The sequence below is a fragment of the Lepidochelys olivacea genome (genome assembly GCF_965140295.1).
Source record: "Lepidochelys olivacea isolate rLepOli2 genome assembly, chromosome: 9".
Lineage (NCBI taxonomy): Eukaryota > Metazoa > Chordata > Testudines > Cheloniidae > Lepidochelys > Lepidochelys olivacea.
Window position 1 is genome coordinate 98129681 of NC_140419.1, and position 17245 is coordinate 98146925.

The 17245-nt window shown below is 46.0% G+C and overlaps 1 protein-coding gene across 1 annotated transcript in view; it reads right to left on the bottom strand.

The window, feature by feature from the left end:
- Positions 1 to 14018, bottom strand: part of CD40LG (CD40 ligand) — a gene marked incomplete at its 5' end in the record, with an annotated part of 51663 nt that extends 37645 nt beyond the window's left edge. The window contains 3 exons of the mRNA XM_084639229.1: positions 4328 to 4561; positions 10238 to 10569; positions 13637 to 14018. Of these exons, the coding sequence (XP_084495355.1) occupies positions 4328 to 4561; positions 10238 to 10569; positions 13637 to 14018 (948 nt within the window). The remainder of the gene's footprint in view (positions 1 to 4327; positions 4562 to 10237; positions 10570 to 13636) is intronic.
- Positions 14019 to 17245: the final 3227 nt, after the last annotated feature.

Sequence of the window (17245 nt, forward strand, 5' to 3'; positions counted from 1 at the left end):
CCCTCCACCCCCCCACACAAATTCACTCTCCTGCTGGTGATAGCCCATCCAAAGTGACAACTCTTTACACAATGTGCATGACAATCAAGCTGGGCTATTTCCTGCACAAATCCAGGTTCTCACATCCCCCCCACCCCCATACACACACAAACTCACTCTCCTGCTGGTAATAGCTCATCCAAACTGACCACTCTTCAAGTTAAAATCCAAGTTAAACCAGAACATCTGGGGGGGGGGGGTAGGAAAAAACAAGAGGAAACAGGCTACCTTGCATAATGACTTAGCCACTCCAAGTCTCTATTTAAGCCTAAATTAAATTATTATTTAAATTATTATTACCAGCAGGAGAGTGAGTTTGTGTGTGTATGGGGGTGGGGGGGATGTGAGAACCTGGATTTGTGCAGGAAATAGTCCAGCTTGATTGTCATGCACATTGTGTAAAGAGTTGTCACTTTGGATGGGCTATCACCAGCAGGAGAGTGAATTTGTGTGTGGGGGTGGAGGGTGAGAAAACCTGGATTTGTGCTGGAAATCACTTTAGATAAGCTATTACCAGCAGGACAGTGGGGTGGGAATAGGTATTGTTTCATATTCTCTGTGTATATATAAAGCCTGCTGCAGTTTCCACGATATGCATCTGAGGAAGTGAGCTGTAGCTCACGAAAGCTTATGCTCTAATAAATTGGTTAGTCTCTAAGGTGCCACAAGTCCTCCTTTTCTTTTTGCGAATACAGACTAACACGGCTGTTACTCTGAAACCAGTTTTTTGGCTGAATCACTGCAGTGCCTAGAGCAGAAACAAGGTCCAAATCATTAACAAACAGGACTGGGAGCCAGGACATTTGCGGGGTTTCTTACTGTCTGTGACACAGTCTTCTCACATCACCTTGGGTAAGTTACTTGACCTCAACTTTCTAATCTGTAACACAGGAATAATGCTGCTGTTCACTGAAACAGATAACTATGCATTGCACTACTGAGTCTCAGTGCTTTGACACAGGATCTCCCAGTAGCATAGGGACTCAGACTGATTTTCTGCAGTGCTCAAATCTCCCTAACTAAAACAAGATATGAAAGGTTTCTAGTGTGGTCATGTGGAATGCAACGATTCCTAGATGGCAGCCATGGGTTAGTGTGGAAGGACTTTGTGGGATTCCTAAACCACCAGGGTCCTTCTCCTTCACCAGCCAGGACGTGGGAATTGACAGAGTGCTAGCATGGATGAGGGAGAGGTTTGAAGGGTCTGCAGTGTCTTTGGGCCTGGACCGTGTGTGTGTGTGTTTTTTTTCTAAACATAGCAGGGTGAAATCATCAATAGAACTTAAAATGCATTCACAACACAGCACTCTCCCATTGAAAATTATTATGAATTATAAAGGCAGCCAATTACATGCTCCTCTTCATCTAGTGCCAAGCAAGTTCATTCTTCTGAGCACCTGTTTCTGCTGGAAACAAAAATGCTGCTCTTAGAAAAGTTTTTAATTATAAAAACATTGGCCTAGATTTTGTTTTGGGCAAGAGCCGCCAGTGAGTTCACCCTTATGGGTAAACATTTACTGTACTGGTCCAAATGTTAAACCACAGTCCTTAATAATAATGCAGGAATTGTGACCCACAGCTTCTTTTTAGATTGTGAGAAACTATCTGTTCCCAAACTCCTGGCTGTTGAAATGTTTCAGGTCAAACAGAGCAGCTCCTTTTTCACCCTTCCCCACAATATTCAAACTGAAAACATATATGCTTCTCTTCATCACCACAGCAAAGACGGGCAGGTCACAAGTGGGGAGTAAAATTCTGAGGTCTTCTCCAGAAGCAGAGTGACCTGAGAACCCTTAGGCCCTGTCTAGACTAATATGAGACCCTGGGAGCCACCTCCAGCTGCCCAGGACCAGCTAACACTCTTCAAAATCTGTCATCCCTGTCCACACAAGCATTCAAACCATGGTCTTTTTAAGTGCAGCTCATTTCCCCAGTGTAGGCAGAGCCTTGCTATTCAGCCAAGGGAAATAGAACCTCATCACTAACACTGAATTTAGGCTAGAAGTAGGGATGCCAGCTCAGAATTTGGTTGACCCTTGATCAGAACATTGTTAATGTAATCAAAGAAGGTGCCTAAAGAAAGCCCTGTATGAAAGAGAACATGCATGTAAGGACAAGAAGAGCTAGGGCTGGAAACGTCACCATTACAGAGAAGCACAATTTACAACTCTATCACCGCCAACTTTTATCACTTTCAGGGTAACTGAACATTTGGCAAAAGACTCATGGCTTTCAATATTCTCATGGAATCACTCCCTTCTACCTCTCCCTCTTGGTGTTCCCCTATAGCACATTACATGCATCCCCATGTTAGCCACCCCTCTATTCCCTTCTCTGTGATTCTTCCATTCTTTTCTTTCCTCAGATCACTGAGACACTTCCTCTCATGAAACTAGACTTGAATCTTCCTGTTGGTTTTAGCCTCTAATTTACTCTGGACAATACTCAATAGAGTGCATTCTTCCATCCCCACTCACTATAACTAGGCTGTCAATATATATCCAGGTAGGAACACTGGGAGCTCAAGGGAAAATAATGCAAATTAGCTTTCCTTAGCTGCTAAGCTCTTCAGGCATGGACTGGCCTTTCCTAAAAGTTTTGACAGCGCCTAGCACACTGTGGGCACTACTGCAATAAATAGCAAAATTGCTGTGTACTGCTGGAAGCATTACTGTGTGTGCACACTAGCATGTTCTATGTCTGTGAAACTAACTTGCCAGTAAATGAAATGATACCAAAAGGAGCTTCTGGACATTTCCTCCTGTCTAGTTTCCAAGACTAATGTTGCCTTTGTGTGTGTGTGTATTTTCTATTTAAGTAAAGCTGTGGTGCTGATCAGAAGAGTGGAGTCAGCTTATCATTCCCCCACTCAGTTGCGTGCTGTGTTATCACTTTTAAGTTCCGGTGTTTTAAGTCTTTCTTCTGCTTGCTGTTTGTGCAACATTTTCCTTTTTCTGCTCATCTGAGTCACTCCATCCAGCTGCATAGACAATCAGCTCTGTTTATATCTTTGCAACACCAATTTTTAGCATGATGGAGGCTATATGCAATGCATCATCACTCCTCAGGATCATGGCATTGCTGGGAAGGATTTGTCTGGACAAAGAAAGAGCCTGAGAATGATGCTGCAAGCAATGACAACCTCTCAGCATTCACCGTGCAGTGCTTATCTCTGCAGCCCTTTGCCCTGCTTTAATTTGTGCATAGTCTATTCAGAATGAATGTAGGACCATATCCTGTAGTACATTTAGGCAGGTTTGTACTGATCTGCCAGAAACTACTTGCCCTGAAAGTGGCTCAGATGACCACCAGAGGTCTGCCCCAACAAAGGGATTATCTTTATCACTGTAGCAGGTCCTACAACATTCCCCTTCCCTGGCTGGGTCTCCCCACGTGTCCTTATAATCCCCAGATGGCATACTGGCCTCTTGGGGTCATTGGCAGTCAATGTATGTTCAGCCAGCTTTCAGGCTGCTCTCGCTTGTGCCTGAAAAGTAGCCAACTGCTGAGAAGCCAAAGGATCAGGAAACCAGAAATGTGGTTTATCGCCTCCATTGCAACTCACAACTTCTAACTTGCGGGGTAACTGTGAATCAGGATTAGGGAGCTATAGACAAAGCGGAAATGGGAGGGACCATTCTATGGACCCTCTCCAAAAAAAACTTAAAATGAGGCCAGAAAGCTACTCCCCATCTGTAGTGGGAGAGCAAGTCAGCAACACAAGGACATATTAGACTTCTGTTGGGTTACTTTTATTGACAAGAACTATTTTTTTTAACACCACAGTGCAGTTCAGTAAGAAAATACATTTGCTGTGTGTGGTGCAGGACAAAGTGTATTAATTACAGATTGTTAATGCGTAACTGCGCTGCATGCATCACCAGAGAAGGGTGATGTCACAAATAGGGGACAAAGGGACTCCAGAACAAGTCAAGAGCTCAATTATGTCTTATGAAATAGAGCACGCACAGAATGGACAGTGGCAGTGCAAGCTACCCCATAGTGACCCCACTACTGTGCCCTACTTCCTAATGATCACCTCCAGAGGAATGAAAAGACAGACTACATGCCAACTCGGCTAAACCTTTGTCATTTTAACTGAAACTCGTTGTGAGGCTGGGTGTTCCAGCAGTCCATTAGAAAGGGACTGAGACACCCCAGCTCATTTCAGACAGGTCCCCATACAAAATTGTTACATATATTTTAACAATAGCACTTACTGATCACAAATCTAATATGAAGGAGCAATTGTGTTTCAGAGTAAATACAAACAAAGTGAAATTCTTACCTGTTTGTTCAAGAGCACACAGAGAACAGGATTAACAAATGTTCTAGTCTTTGCCAAAATGGATGGGATAATGCTTACTGTTGGAGTGATTATTCCTGGCTTGCCAAATGTTGCAATCAAAGATACTATCCCATTTGGCATCCAACAGAGGAGGTAGCAGGTAACCATGGATACCACCATAAAAAGTATGTGGCATTCCCTCTTCTGAACTGTTGTCATATTACACCTAGAAACCTGCAAAAATAAAGTACTGTTTTACGAAACTCAGGAGTGGGGGTTATTTCCGTCCTAAATTCAACAAGTTGATAGAAGATGAAGGATTATGTGACACATACCAATGGTTTTGTCACGTAACTATCCTGATGTATGCAATGGCACAGCTATTCTTTCACTAATATTCCTACTCATATGGGCAACATGCAATCTTTTGTATAAAAGAAGTCTGTTTATCTGTGCCATTTTTCCTTATCGCAGGGTGTAACAAGCTGAGAACACACACGTCCAAACTTAGCACAGAACACATGTAAACAGTGACCTCTACTGGAATAGGATGAGCCTGTTTTGATGAAACAATTTTGCTCTAAATACCTGAACTATCTCTTTGGCTATATGGATAGGGAACCTGCTTTGGCAGTACAGGTTCTAAGTGCAAATCCTATTAGGGTTATATATGGATGGATAAGGGCCAAATTTAGATATCATTTATTACAGGTGTATTTCCACATCTCTCTAGGCCCTATCCTGAAAAAACATTCTCATTGAATTAGTCCCTTTGGCTTCAAAGGAACTGTTCACATCAGTATGGGTTTGCAAGACTGGGTCCATTGACTTCAATAGAGCTACATGATTTATACCAGCTGAAGATCTGCCCATTGTGTTTGTTTAGTGTTTCCTTTTTATTCCAACTCTGTATGAGATCAATAATGGCAGGACCCTTCCATCCAAATGGGATGTTGTGCGACCATCAAGGCCCAAACAAAACAGCACTGGTGGGAGCTGGAAATGTTTCTGTGTTATGCCTAATGGGAGCTTTTCCACACGCAGCAGCCAGAGCCTCTTTGTGAAGTAGACAGTACGCCAAAATGTGTTGGAGCTAAAAGCTTATTCCATTTTCCCCCTTCAGGTAGGCTTATTAAGATGCTAGTTTTGAAAGGACTAGCCAGATCTGAAGGACTATTAAAGCATAGATTTAGCTTAGTGGATCTGGCTTAGATAGCTGCCCACTGCCCTTGTGTAATTGTCAAATGCACAGTTTTCCTCTTTTTCTACACTTAGGTCAACCTTCAACTTTGCTTAAACTATGTAGATCTGCTGATTCCAGCTTGCAGATGGACAGAGCAGCTGTCAACTAGATTATGGTATCAGTTTGGAAATGTACCGCTAACTAGGCAGCTGGGTACACCATTTTATTGCACATTAATATATAAATCAATAGCTCACACTTACATAGTGCTTTACATTTCCAAAGCAGTTGGCAAATATCATTTAATCCCCACGCATCCTTATGATGTGGTCAAGAAAGTACAATAGGGTGAGGAGGTCAAAGGCACAAGTGGCACTTAGGCAACTAGTTCTCACTGAAAGTCAGTGGAACTCAGACACCCCAGTACTATTTGTGACTTGGAATGTCTACCCCATTATCAAAAAGAAAAGGAGGACTTTTGGCACCTTAGAGACTAACCAATTTATCTGAGCATAAGCTTTCGTGAGCTACAGCTCACTTCATCGGATTGCATCCAATGAAGTGAGCTGTAGCTCACGAAAGCTTATGCTCAAATAAATTGGTTAGTCTCTAAAGTGCCACAAGTACTCCTTTTCTTTTTGCGAATACAGACTAACACGGCTGTTACTCTGATACCCCATTATCCCCACTCGAGAGATGGGTGAACACAGAATGGTTAAGATTTGACCAAAGTACATTTCAGAGCTGGGATTAGGCCTTGGCAGCTCTTGGAGCCTCCTCCTGAACTCAAACAGACTGCACTGCCTCCCTGATGCCATCATTTGAATTATAGAAAACTGAGTTGTGATTGGCTGAGCCAGTCCAATGACAGTAGTTAATGAACATTACTAGAGTACAGTTTAGAACTGTTACATAGGTGACCTCATCACACAGATGAACAAAAATATAGTTTATTATGCCCAGCACATTCAAAAACAAAAAGAAATATCACAAATAAGCATTCTTATAGCCCATTTTTTGTCCTTAGCATCACATACACCATCAATTTTTAGACAGCACTTCCCAGTGGAGTCTCCCACCCCACTGCTGTTCCTCCACATCAGCCTATATATACACTTCATCTTCAGTGAATTAAACATGCATAAAATAAAAGGCAGGTTAGCCTACAGGATTTCTGTGAATTTGTGTTCTCTTTTTGAGTGTTCTGCTAGGAATGTGTGAACTACTGGTGTTCATATCACGTCTCTAGTTCTTTGCACATTTTAAAAGCCGGGGGGAATGATTTCTTACATAACTGTCTGCCACTAGAACTCAAAGCGATACCACAATTCAAAGTGCTAAAAATACCTCCATGATTCATTCATAAAATGACACCAGAGGTAAGTGTCTTCAAGAAAGAGACCAGGATTCTATATATGTAGTGAGACACTTTGTCCAGGTTGCATAATCCTTTAGGGTGCATTTTCCAATATTACTGAAGAGTTCTTGTGTTTCTCACAAGCCAGTTTAACACCTTGATAAATTTAGTAATAACAAATCCCTGAAGCATTAATAAAGTCAGCCTAGCAGCTCTTGGTCGTGACTAAAACAGAGGAACCAAAATACATATATTTGTGAATAGACTGATTATCTAACATCATTTCTAAACTGCTGTGTATCTGACCTGTCCTGTGTTAGGTCCTAGTCCAATTCACCTGGAAGTCAATGCAGACACATGTCCCGCCCTGAGGATATGTCCTCACAGAGTCAGCTTTAGTTTAAATGCCAGGAGGAGCTACATGAGGCAGCGTGTCATATGCAAGTGACACTTTTGAAATAAGAGGTTGACAGACACATCTGATTTTAAAAAATGCATTCTTCTTATTGTAGCACTCTGGCAACACGTTTTATACCGAGCTCTTCAGTGTAGCCCTGATTGTAGCCCTTGCCCAGATCCTCTTTTTAGCAAACAAAAAATGTTGGTCCAGGGAAGTAAATACTGTCAGTCAAACCAGCAACTGGATGTAGATCCAGAGCTACGGCTGTCAGTCTATGCATGTAGGTGCTACACTACATGGCAAATAGTTATAATACTCCTGTTACAATGGTATCTGTGCACCGACGATGTTATGCATAGTACAATACCTAGCAACACTAGGGCCTGATCCAAAAGAAACTTGTCCCATGGACTTCAGTGAGTTTTAAATCAGGCTTCATAGGAGATAAACATAGTTTATCATCCTGAACTCTATATCATCTGGCATTTGTTGGCCTATGTTATAGCCTTAAACATAGATTTGTGTGTGTATATTTCCTTCCTTAAAGGAAGTTTAAATAAATTGCTGTGTCAAAGTGTTTGGGAGTTGCCATGTTAGACAGACTTGTTAATTACAGATGATGTAATATACACCAGGATTAGGGGCCCAGGTCTGTGTTGTCTTACACCCTATGCAACTCTATTCAAATCAGTGCAGAATTTAGTTCATTGACTTTTTAAAGATGCAGATAACTGAGTATGCTCTTTTGGAGCCATTACATCATAGAAATATAGGGCTGGAAAAGACCTCAAGAGGCCATCACGTCCAGCCCCCTATGCTGTGGCAGGACCAAGTATTGTGTAAGTTCTTAGAGACAAAAAGACATTAAAGTCCCTTATTGACATATGTGCTTGTGTGCATATACAGCGCTAACAAAATATTAACTATGCACACACGTAACAGCACTTGGCTTTTACACAGTGCTCTCATCTGTAGATCTCAAAGAACTTTACCAAGGATCAGTATTGCCAATCCCAAGCCTTCAAAAATCATAAATCAGGCTTCCCAAAAATCATGAGATTGTTAAAAATATAACATTTGGGATTCTTTTTATTTGTCTTCTGGTTTTTGAGCCATTATGGTTCAAGTTTTCAAGATATTCTCTGAAACCATGAGCGGTAGAAACCTACTTTTAAAAAAATGAAAGCTGAGATTCTCATGTAATAACATGACTCCATGAGCTGAGGCTTTAAGCAAGCCACCAAATATTGCAAGATTGCAGATTTATCATGAGAGTTGGCAACATTGAATTCCCATTTTAAAGATGGGGGAAACAAAAGAGTCAAATGCAGTAAAATACAGCTGGATTAACAATATCGGTCCCAAGCTGCTCCTGGAGGCACCACTTTCTCCTGATCACTTTTTGCTGTGTACTCTTCAAGGCAGGGACCGTGTCTCTCCACTAACTTTGGAAAGCCCCTAGTACATATAGCTTGCACTAGTGAACACAGTCATTCAAAGCTTTGTGAAAATAAAATCCCTACTTTCCACACTGCACATCTGCTCACCCAATTACAGCTACTTATGACCAGAACCTTGAATTGCCCAAAGCATGTCATAGTAGATTGTTGCACACGTAGTGACACTGCTTGATGTGCAGCAATGCAGTGCACTAGGTCCTGTGAACAGCAAAGTACCAGAGCCGCCCAGAGAACACAGGAGCACCTGGATACTGCAGCAAGAAATGTGTGGACTATATAATAATAGTCATTATCCTCACTTTCCATAATCTGGTAGATATTTATTTCATTTTATACAGTCTTTATTGCTAGCTCTCCAACCTCTGCTCCAGAGATATCCCCAGCCAGTTAAGCTGGATTTACAGCTGTGTTGAGTCTAGGAGCAGATAGAGAATCTAGACCAATAGCTGCAAACCACAACTAAAGTAGATTGAAACTGACTCAGACCATGAGCTCTTTGGCGCAGGGATCTGCGGAAAAGGACCTAGGGGTGACAGTGGACGAGAAGCTGGATATGAGTCAGCAGTGTGCCCTTGTTGCCAAGAAGACCAATGGCATTTTGGGATGTATAAGTAGGGGCATAGCGAGCAGATCGAGGGACGTGATCGTTCCCCTCTATTCGACATTGGTGAGGCCTCATCTGGAGTACTGTGTCCAGTTTTGGGCCCCACACTTCAAGAAGGATGTGGATAAATTGGAGAGAGTCCAGCGAAGGGCAACAAAAATGATTAGGGGACTGGAACACATGAGTTATGAGGAGAGGCTGAGGGAGCTGGGATTGTTTAGCCTGCAGAAGAGAAGAATGAGGGGGGATTTGATAGCTGCTTTCAACTACCTGAAAGGGGGTTCCAAAGAGGATGGCTCTAGACTGTTCTCAGTGGTAGCAGATGACAGAACGAGGAGTAATGGTCTCAAGTTGCAGTGGGGGAGGTTTAGATTGGATATTAGGAAAAACTTTTTCACTAAGAGGGTGGTGAAACACTGGAATGTGTTACCTAGGGAGGTGGTAGAATCTCCTTCCTTAGAGGTTTTTAAGGTCAGGCTTGACAAAGCCCTGGCTGGGATGATTTAACTGGGAATTGGTCCTGCTTCGAGCAGGGGGTTGGACTAGATGACCTTCTGGGGTCCCTTCCAACCCTGATATTCTATGATTCTATGATTCTATGATCACCTTTCTATTACATTTATTTACATAAAGGGGCATGCCATTCCTTGATGGAGCCTCCCACAACTACCACAATAAGTTCAGCATTTGGAATCAGTCAGTGTCAAAACACCCACTGACTTCAGTGGGAGCAGGATCATAGCTCCCCACATATTGCTTTATGGCAGGTTTCATTCCTGATAGGCAGACATGAATATCAAGTGTCCTGCAATAGGAAGAACTCCAAGAATATCCCCATTCAGTAAAGAGAAAAGAAGAATGCAGTTACAACCACCCTATGTTAGAGAAGCTAGAAAAGACACTTACCGTTTTGATTGCTCTCATTATTTTCCCGTAACAATAGATCATTGTCAGAAGAGGCAATATAAGGCAGAAGATAAAGAGGCATATGATGTAAGAGATATTGTTAGGAGACCTGGAGTGCCATGCTACTGAGCAGGTGGTGCCTGGGCCTTCGGGACCGTAGCTGCTCCAACCAAACAAAGGAGGCAAAGTCCAAAACAAGGAGTAGAACCAAGAGCCTGCAATAAAGAGACAGGATTTCTGGTAGCTGGACACGTTCACTTTCATGCACCTCCTGAGCACTGTGACATAGCGTTCGTACGAGAGGATGGAAAGGGAAATCAGAGAGACAATTCCTGCAAGGAAAGAGATGGGCATGGTGTTAGTGAGTCAGAAAGATGAAGGGGGTTATTCCCATGGAGCCAAGTCCTGCAGTCCTTACTCAGTCATGACTCCCACTGCAAGCACATGTCAACTCTTGCTGACTCTGGCCCTGCAGGATTCACCCCATGAGTCCGTCAGAGCTGCTGCTAAATATAGGCACATTTGGCTTTGCCGAATTCTCCCACTGGGACAGAAACAAGCACGCAGGGTAGGGATGGATGGAAAGTGCAAAGTCTCTGAACATGCAGCCAGTTGAACCCATTGGGCCCGATCCTAATGCCCTTCCTCTCGTGAGTACTCCCTTCTTACTGAAGGGAACAGCCGCAGGATCAGGCATTTGAAATGGTCCTGCAATAAATGTGAGATTTTTAATTTCAAACAAATATCCTGCTGTAACTGCAAAAAAAAAAAAAAAACCATCAGGATGGCAGCATTAAAATACATCTGGATATAACAATATCGGTCCCAAGCTGCTCCTGGCAGCACCACTTTCTTCTGATCACTTGTTTATTTCTGTTGACAGACCAAGGGGCTGATCCTGCCTCCACAGAGGTCAGTGTGAAACTCCCACTGACTATAGACCAGCGGTTCTCAAACTGCGGGTTGGGACCCCAAAGTGGGTCACTAGCTTAGACTTGCTGGGGTCCAGAGCCCGAGTCAAAGCCAAAGCCCAAGCCCAAGGGCTTCAGCCCTGGGCGGCAGAGCTAAGGCTTCAGGCCCCCTGCCTGGAGCTGAAGCCCTTGGGCTTTGGCCCCCCAGCCTGGGTCAGTGGGGCTTTGGCTTTGCCCTGCCCACACCCAGGGTGGTGGGGCATGGACAGGCCCAAGCTTCAGTCCCCCCTCCTGGGGTCCCGTAGTAATTTTTGTTGTCAGAAGGGGGTCATGGTGCAATGAAGTTTGAGAACCCCTGCTGTAGACCATCATCCGTGCTCACTAGGCTTGTTCTCTGCATTGTTCTCATGTGTTTGTTTTAGCTATAAAATCCCAAATCTGCATAATTCATAGCTACATTAGTGGTCACAGTTATTATATTTTATCTATATGAGAAAATTGACCCAAATAGCTATTGCAGATAGCTCCCCATGTGGATACTCTATTCCACAATAGTCATTTTATTCCAGAATAATTGCTTTGCTTTGGAAGCATGCTAATTTTTCTGAAATAAAGTGATTTATTCCATAATATAGTATCCCCCTGGGGAGCGACCACAAAACAGCCATTCTGGTCTATCTCCCCATGTAAACAAACCCTAAGTAAAGGGGGAAACCCTGCTAGTTTTGTTACCACTAGGTGTAGCTGTTAGCAAATGCTGCCACTTTAAATGCAGACCTCAGTAATAGAGCTCAGTGGAGAAACGCAATTCAGTTTCACAGAGGATTTTGATATTTGGTAGGTGTCAGAGAAGCACTCTTCCAGCAGCTGGAGTGAATGTGAAGTACCAGGGAATTAGGTCAAAGGTGTTTGAGTCTGGGTGAAGCGAAAAGGGTAAATGCGTGATTGCCTGGAGGAAGAGGGGCTGGGGTGCACAGGAGAGTGAGAGCTATGTGCTGGTCTCCCCTGTAAGCACTTACGCAATACAAATAAATATCAATAATAATAAGTGTGATTGGCCTGTGAGCCAGTGATAACAGTAAATTACAGACAGGAGAATCTGGTGCCTGCTTAGCCCTTCAGTTGTGCCCATAATCCATACTGACATCAACTGACAGGCTGAATAGGCTCTGGTTGTACACATTTAGTCAAGGCGGCCCTAAAACTCCATGGTCACCTAAAACTAGAACGTCTATAGATGATGTGTCTAGCAAAGCGTTGCCAGGATAAGGGGGGGATACATGGTAGAATTTTTTGTTAAAGCAAAGAGCATTCTTCCTGCTTGTTTTAAGTTCAAAAGATGCAGGTCTTCAGAGTTCCCAGAAACAACTCATCTTTGAGCAAGACCAGGCATATGCAGTTTCATCCCATAAGGAACTCTACTGGGCAAATATCAGAAGGATAGCCGTGTTAGTCTGCATCCACACAAACAACGAGGAGTCCGGTGGCACCTTAAAGACTAACAGATTTATTTGGACATAAGCTTTCATAGGTAAAAAACCTGAAGAAGTGGGTTTTTTACCCACAAAAGATTATGCCCAAATAAATCTGTTAGTCTTTAAGGTGCCACCAGACTCCTCGTTGTTTCTACTGGACAAATGACACATGAGAAGAAACAGGGAGAGGGTTAGGATGATGGAGGTAGGGTTTCACACCTCTCCCACTGAACACAATGCTCCCTTTGTGGAGAAGTGCACAGAACCATGGTCCAACATGCAAGGATTTAAAAGGGACCGTTTAGACAATGATGGCTTACTAAAATCCATAGCAACCAGACTCTCCTTTGGAAACCAACACACAGGGCACAGGCAGCAACACCTGCCTTTGACTTCACCTTCTCCATCCCCAAACCACAGGCAACCAAGGCAGTTTGTTCTCTATTATTAATCAGACACTCCACCAGAGACTAGAGCCTTTGGTGCCTACAGTTAGTCCCCTATACCCCTATGTGAAAGAGGCTTGATTTCCAGAGGTGCTGAGCACTACAGACTGTCCTGAAATTCACAGGAGTTGTGCATGCTGGGCATCTCTGAACGATCAGCCCCAGCTTTTATATAGGTGCCTAGTTATGGATTTAGGAGCCCAAATGTAGAGACTCCTGTTTGAAAATCTTGGCCTAGAAGACAGAATAAACCAGCAGGAGGGCCTAACTGTCTTGTCCTAACAGGTCTTTGGGGGCAGGTTTTCCCGTGGGTGGAAGCACGCACCGCTTTCCCTGCCAGTCTGTATCTTTCTGCTTCCACTCGGGAGGTGGCTGCATGCACGGTGGGGATCCTTACCCCAAGGAACCCGGGGCCTCTGTCCCCGTCAGCACTACGCGGCCAGCGCCCTAGAAGAGGAAGCGCGACTCGGCCCCGGGAACTGCAGTGCGGCGCCCCTTGCCCCTGGGGGCTGCGGCGGGGCTGTTTCCTCCCCTAGGTGCCAGCGGGAGCTGGGCAGCCGCACCTACCGAAGAGGGCGTTGGCGAAGCCGTACCACTTGCAGGCGGCACAGGCGAGGAGCCGGCGGCCCCGCACGCTGGCGGCCAGGCGGAAGGGGGTCCCGAAGATGCAGACCAGCAGCTCGCTGAGGCTGATGTTCAGCAGGATCAGGGGAATGGGGGTCCGGAAGGACTCGAACTTCAGGAAGATCAGCAGGACCAGCAGGTGGTTCAGGCAGCCCCACACCAGGATGATGCCCAGAGACACGGCCACCGCGCTGTGCCCCGTGCGCCCCAGGCCCCCAGCCGCCCAGGCCCGCAGCGGCCCCTCCTTCCAGCTCAGGTTGCCGGAACCCCCAGCCCAGCTGTGGTTAGTGCGGTCGAAGCTCCGCTCCGCCAGGACCAGCCTCATGACCGTGGCGCTGCCTGCTCCCCCCTGCGCCCTCCTCTCTTGCGCGAGGGTCTGCTACAGCTTTCGCCTTCTTCCCTTAGCGCCCTGCGCCTTCCTCCCTTGCGCGGGGGTCTGCTACAGCTTTCGCCTTCTTCCCTTAGCGCCCTGCGCCTTCCCCCCTTGCGCGGGGGTCTGCTACAGCTTTCGCCTTCTTCCCTTAGCGCCCTGCGCCTTCCTCCCTTGCGCGGGGGTCTGCTACAGCTGCGCTTTCTTCCCTTAGCGCCCTGCGCCCTCCTCCCTTGCGCGGGGGTCTGCTACAGCTTTCGCCTTCTTCCCTTAGCGCCCTGCGCCTTCCTCCCTTGCGCGGGGGTCTGCTACAGCTTTCGCCTTCTTCCCTTAGCGCCCTGCGCTTTCCCCCCTTGCGCGGGGGTCTGCTACAGCTTTCGCCTTCTTCCCTTAGCGCCCTGCGCCTTCCTCCCTTGCGCGGGGGTCTGCTACAGCTGCGCTTTCTTCCCTTAGCGCCCTGCGCCCTCCTCCCTTGCGCGGGGGTCTGCTACAGCTTTCGCCTTCTTCCCTTAGCGCCCTGCGCCCTCCTCCCTTGCGCGGGGGTCTGCTACAGCTGCGCCCTTCGTCGCTGCGCCAAGGAAGACTGCAGCCCGCCATCCTGCCCCCTCTAGCCTACAAGGCAGCCTGGTACTGCTGCAGCCTGCGCCCTTCTGCCCAGCGCTGGGCATCTGACACCGCTGCGCCCTTCTCCCTTAGCAGACGGCGCGCTTCGCCAGGCCCTTTTCTGCCCTACGCCCCCGAAAGGTTCTCCCGGCCACGCGTCTCCTCCAGCTCCTGGTCGGGGGACTGGACCTCTGCACCTTGCGCTCCTCTCCGCTATCGCCTGCAGGGCCGAGATAGCTGAGCCCTTCCTTCTGCTCCCAACCCCCGGGAACGGGGAGGTGGGTGTCCAAAACCTCTGCGCACTTCTCCTCTGTGCCCAAGGGAAGAAGGGGCTGCCCGGCTGCGCCCTGCGCGCTTTTACCTAGCACCCGGCTGAGATAGCAGGAGACTCAGCCCGGAGCTCGCAGGGCTGCCCGGCGGCGGCTGGAAGCGGTGGCTGGAGCTGTCTCGGAGAGTCCTAGGCGCTGGCTGCTTTATATCTTAGCGGGTGCCCTCTGCTGCCAAGATGCACCATGGAAGCAGGCGGAGAAACTCCTCAGCGCAGGAAGGGAGCCCCGGCCCCAGGCCAGGAGAAGGCGCAGAGCCCCGGCCCCCTGGGCACCCCGCCCGCAGAGAACTCCCCTCTCTCGCGGCAGGGACCTGCCTGGCTGCCCTGGCGTAGCAGGGGATCTGGAGGGATTTCTCCCACCTCCCTGCGTCAAGCGTCCATCACTCCGGACCCTGAACTCAGGTGGCCCTCGGTCTCCGGCCTTCCCCGGCTCAAACGTCGGCAACGCAGAATAGCGATGAAAGGAGCCGCAAACACCGGAGCAGTTCTGCCTAGGAAGTAGTTTCCCTGCCAGAGGGAAAGAGCTTAGCAACTTGAGCAGATCGGAACACGCAATAAACCAGCGCACTTTTGGTGAAATGTAAATTGTAATATATTCTGGGGTTTCCCTTAGCCTAGGGGTCAGGAAAGTGAACTCAGGGGAAGGTGCCACGTGCGAGTTCTTTGCCCTTCACATGTTGGGTTTACATTGGGGTCAGCACTGCCTGGCCAGAGAGGTACTTCTCTCTGTCCTGCAGGATATTGTATCTGAGGCCGTCAGAGCGGTGAGGGAGTAGAGAAAGGGGAAACTGGGTCTGTCTGATTCTCCTCTCCGTTACTCTGGTGTAAATCAGGGGTGATGCCATCCCAGCCAACGAAGTTATCCAAGGGTAAAACCAGTCTGAGAGCAGAATCAAGGGCAGTATTTTTGCATTTGCTTGATTCAGAATTAGGAGCCAAATTTTGCTACACTGGGTTAGCTCTGGTGAAGTCAAGCAGAGTTATGCTGTATTTTTACTGGCTTTATTGAGAGCAAAACTTCATTGTAGACTGGGAAAGAAAGACGGCATTAGAGATCAACCTGGGGCTGAGGTCAGCAGAGTGCTGCTGGGGAGACAAAGAGAATAAGTTTTTTTGAACTGTGACTTTCAAAAGTTCTTGCCCATTTTTTCCTATACTGGAACTGGGCATAATATAGACTAGGACACAATATGATTTAGGATTGCAAGTGAGGGTGTGCGGAATGATTTTTTGTGAGGAATGACAGATTCTTCTTTTCAGGCAGACAATGAATAGTGAAAAGAGATTTAAAGTTTTCAAGTTTAATAATCGTCTGAAAGTTCTGGCTAACTTGAATACATCAGCCCTTAGATGTATTATGAGTAAATCAATGGGATTTTTTCCTGTTGATTTTCTAATAGGAGTTGGATCAGGTTCTTTGTAAGGTGCATGCTAGTAAGGGAAAGGCAAACAGACTGTCTACCGGCACAAAGAATGTATCTGATGCTAAATTCCTTTTGCACCCAAAACTTCCATTAATCTGAGAACTTTTGAGTGTACAAGGAATGCAGGATCAAACTCTGTGTTTGCAGCCCAAACACTGAGGTATGATGGTACTGTACGAAAATCTAGGATCTGATTATGCAGTCAGTTAAGTTGACTAGAAAGTGAAAAAACAGTGAAAATGACTAATCTATTTTCCGTGTCCTAGCTGAGAGCAAAAAATAAACAATGAACAGTGAAAAGGGATTTAAAGTTTTCAAGTTTAATAATCATCTGAAAGGTGTGATTTGGAACATAATACATGTTAAACTTGACTGTGTCACTTTAACTATCTGCAGTGATGAAATAAGTTCAGATGTTTCAAGTTACAGCTTGGGCAGTGATCCTGCTCGAGCCATGGGCATGTCATTGTCTGCACCTGTGAGGAGTTCTGTGCAGGACTGGCGTCTAAAAATGTACTAACATTCATACAGCTGATGATAGGAACCCTAAAAATACCCTAATGTTCTAGAGTCTTTGATCCTGAAGCCTCTACTAACACTGAAATGAATATACCTTGGTGATACCTGTAGTGTTTTACAATGTGTAATTGTCTCATTGGACGTGTGCTTGTAATTAATATTGTTGTTCACTCCAGTGAATCAGTCCCACAGGTGTAAAGTTGCAGGATTGGGTCCAGTAAGGTGATTCTACATCTCCATCTCTCCCTCAGTTCCCTCATTTGTAAAGGGGGAGTACTAATGCCCCTCATAGAGGTGTTGCAAGGTTT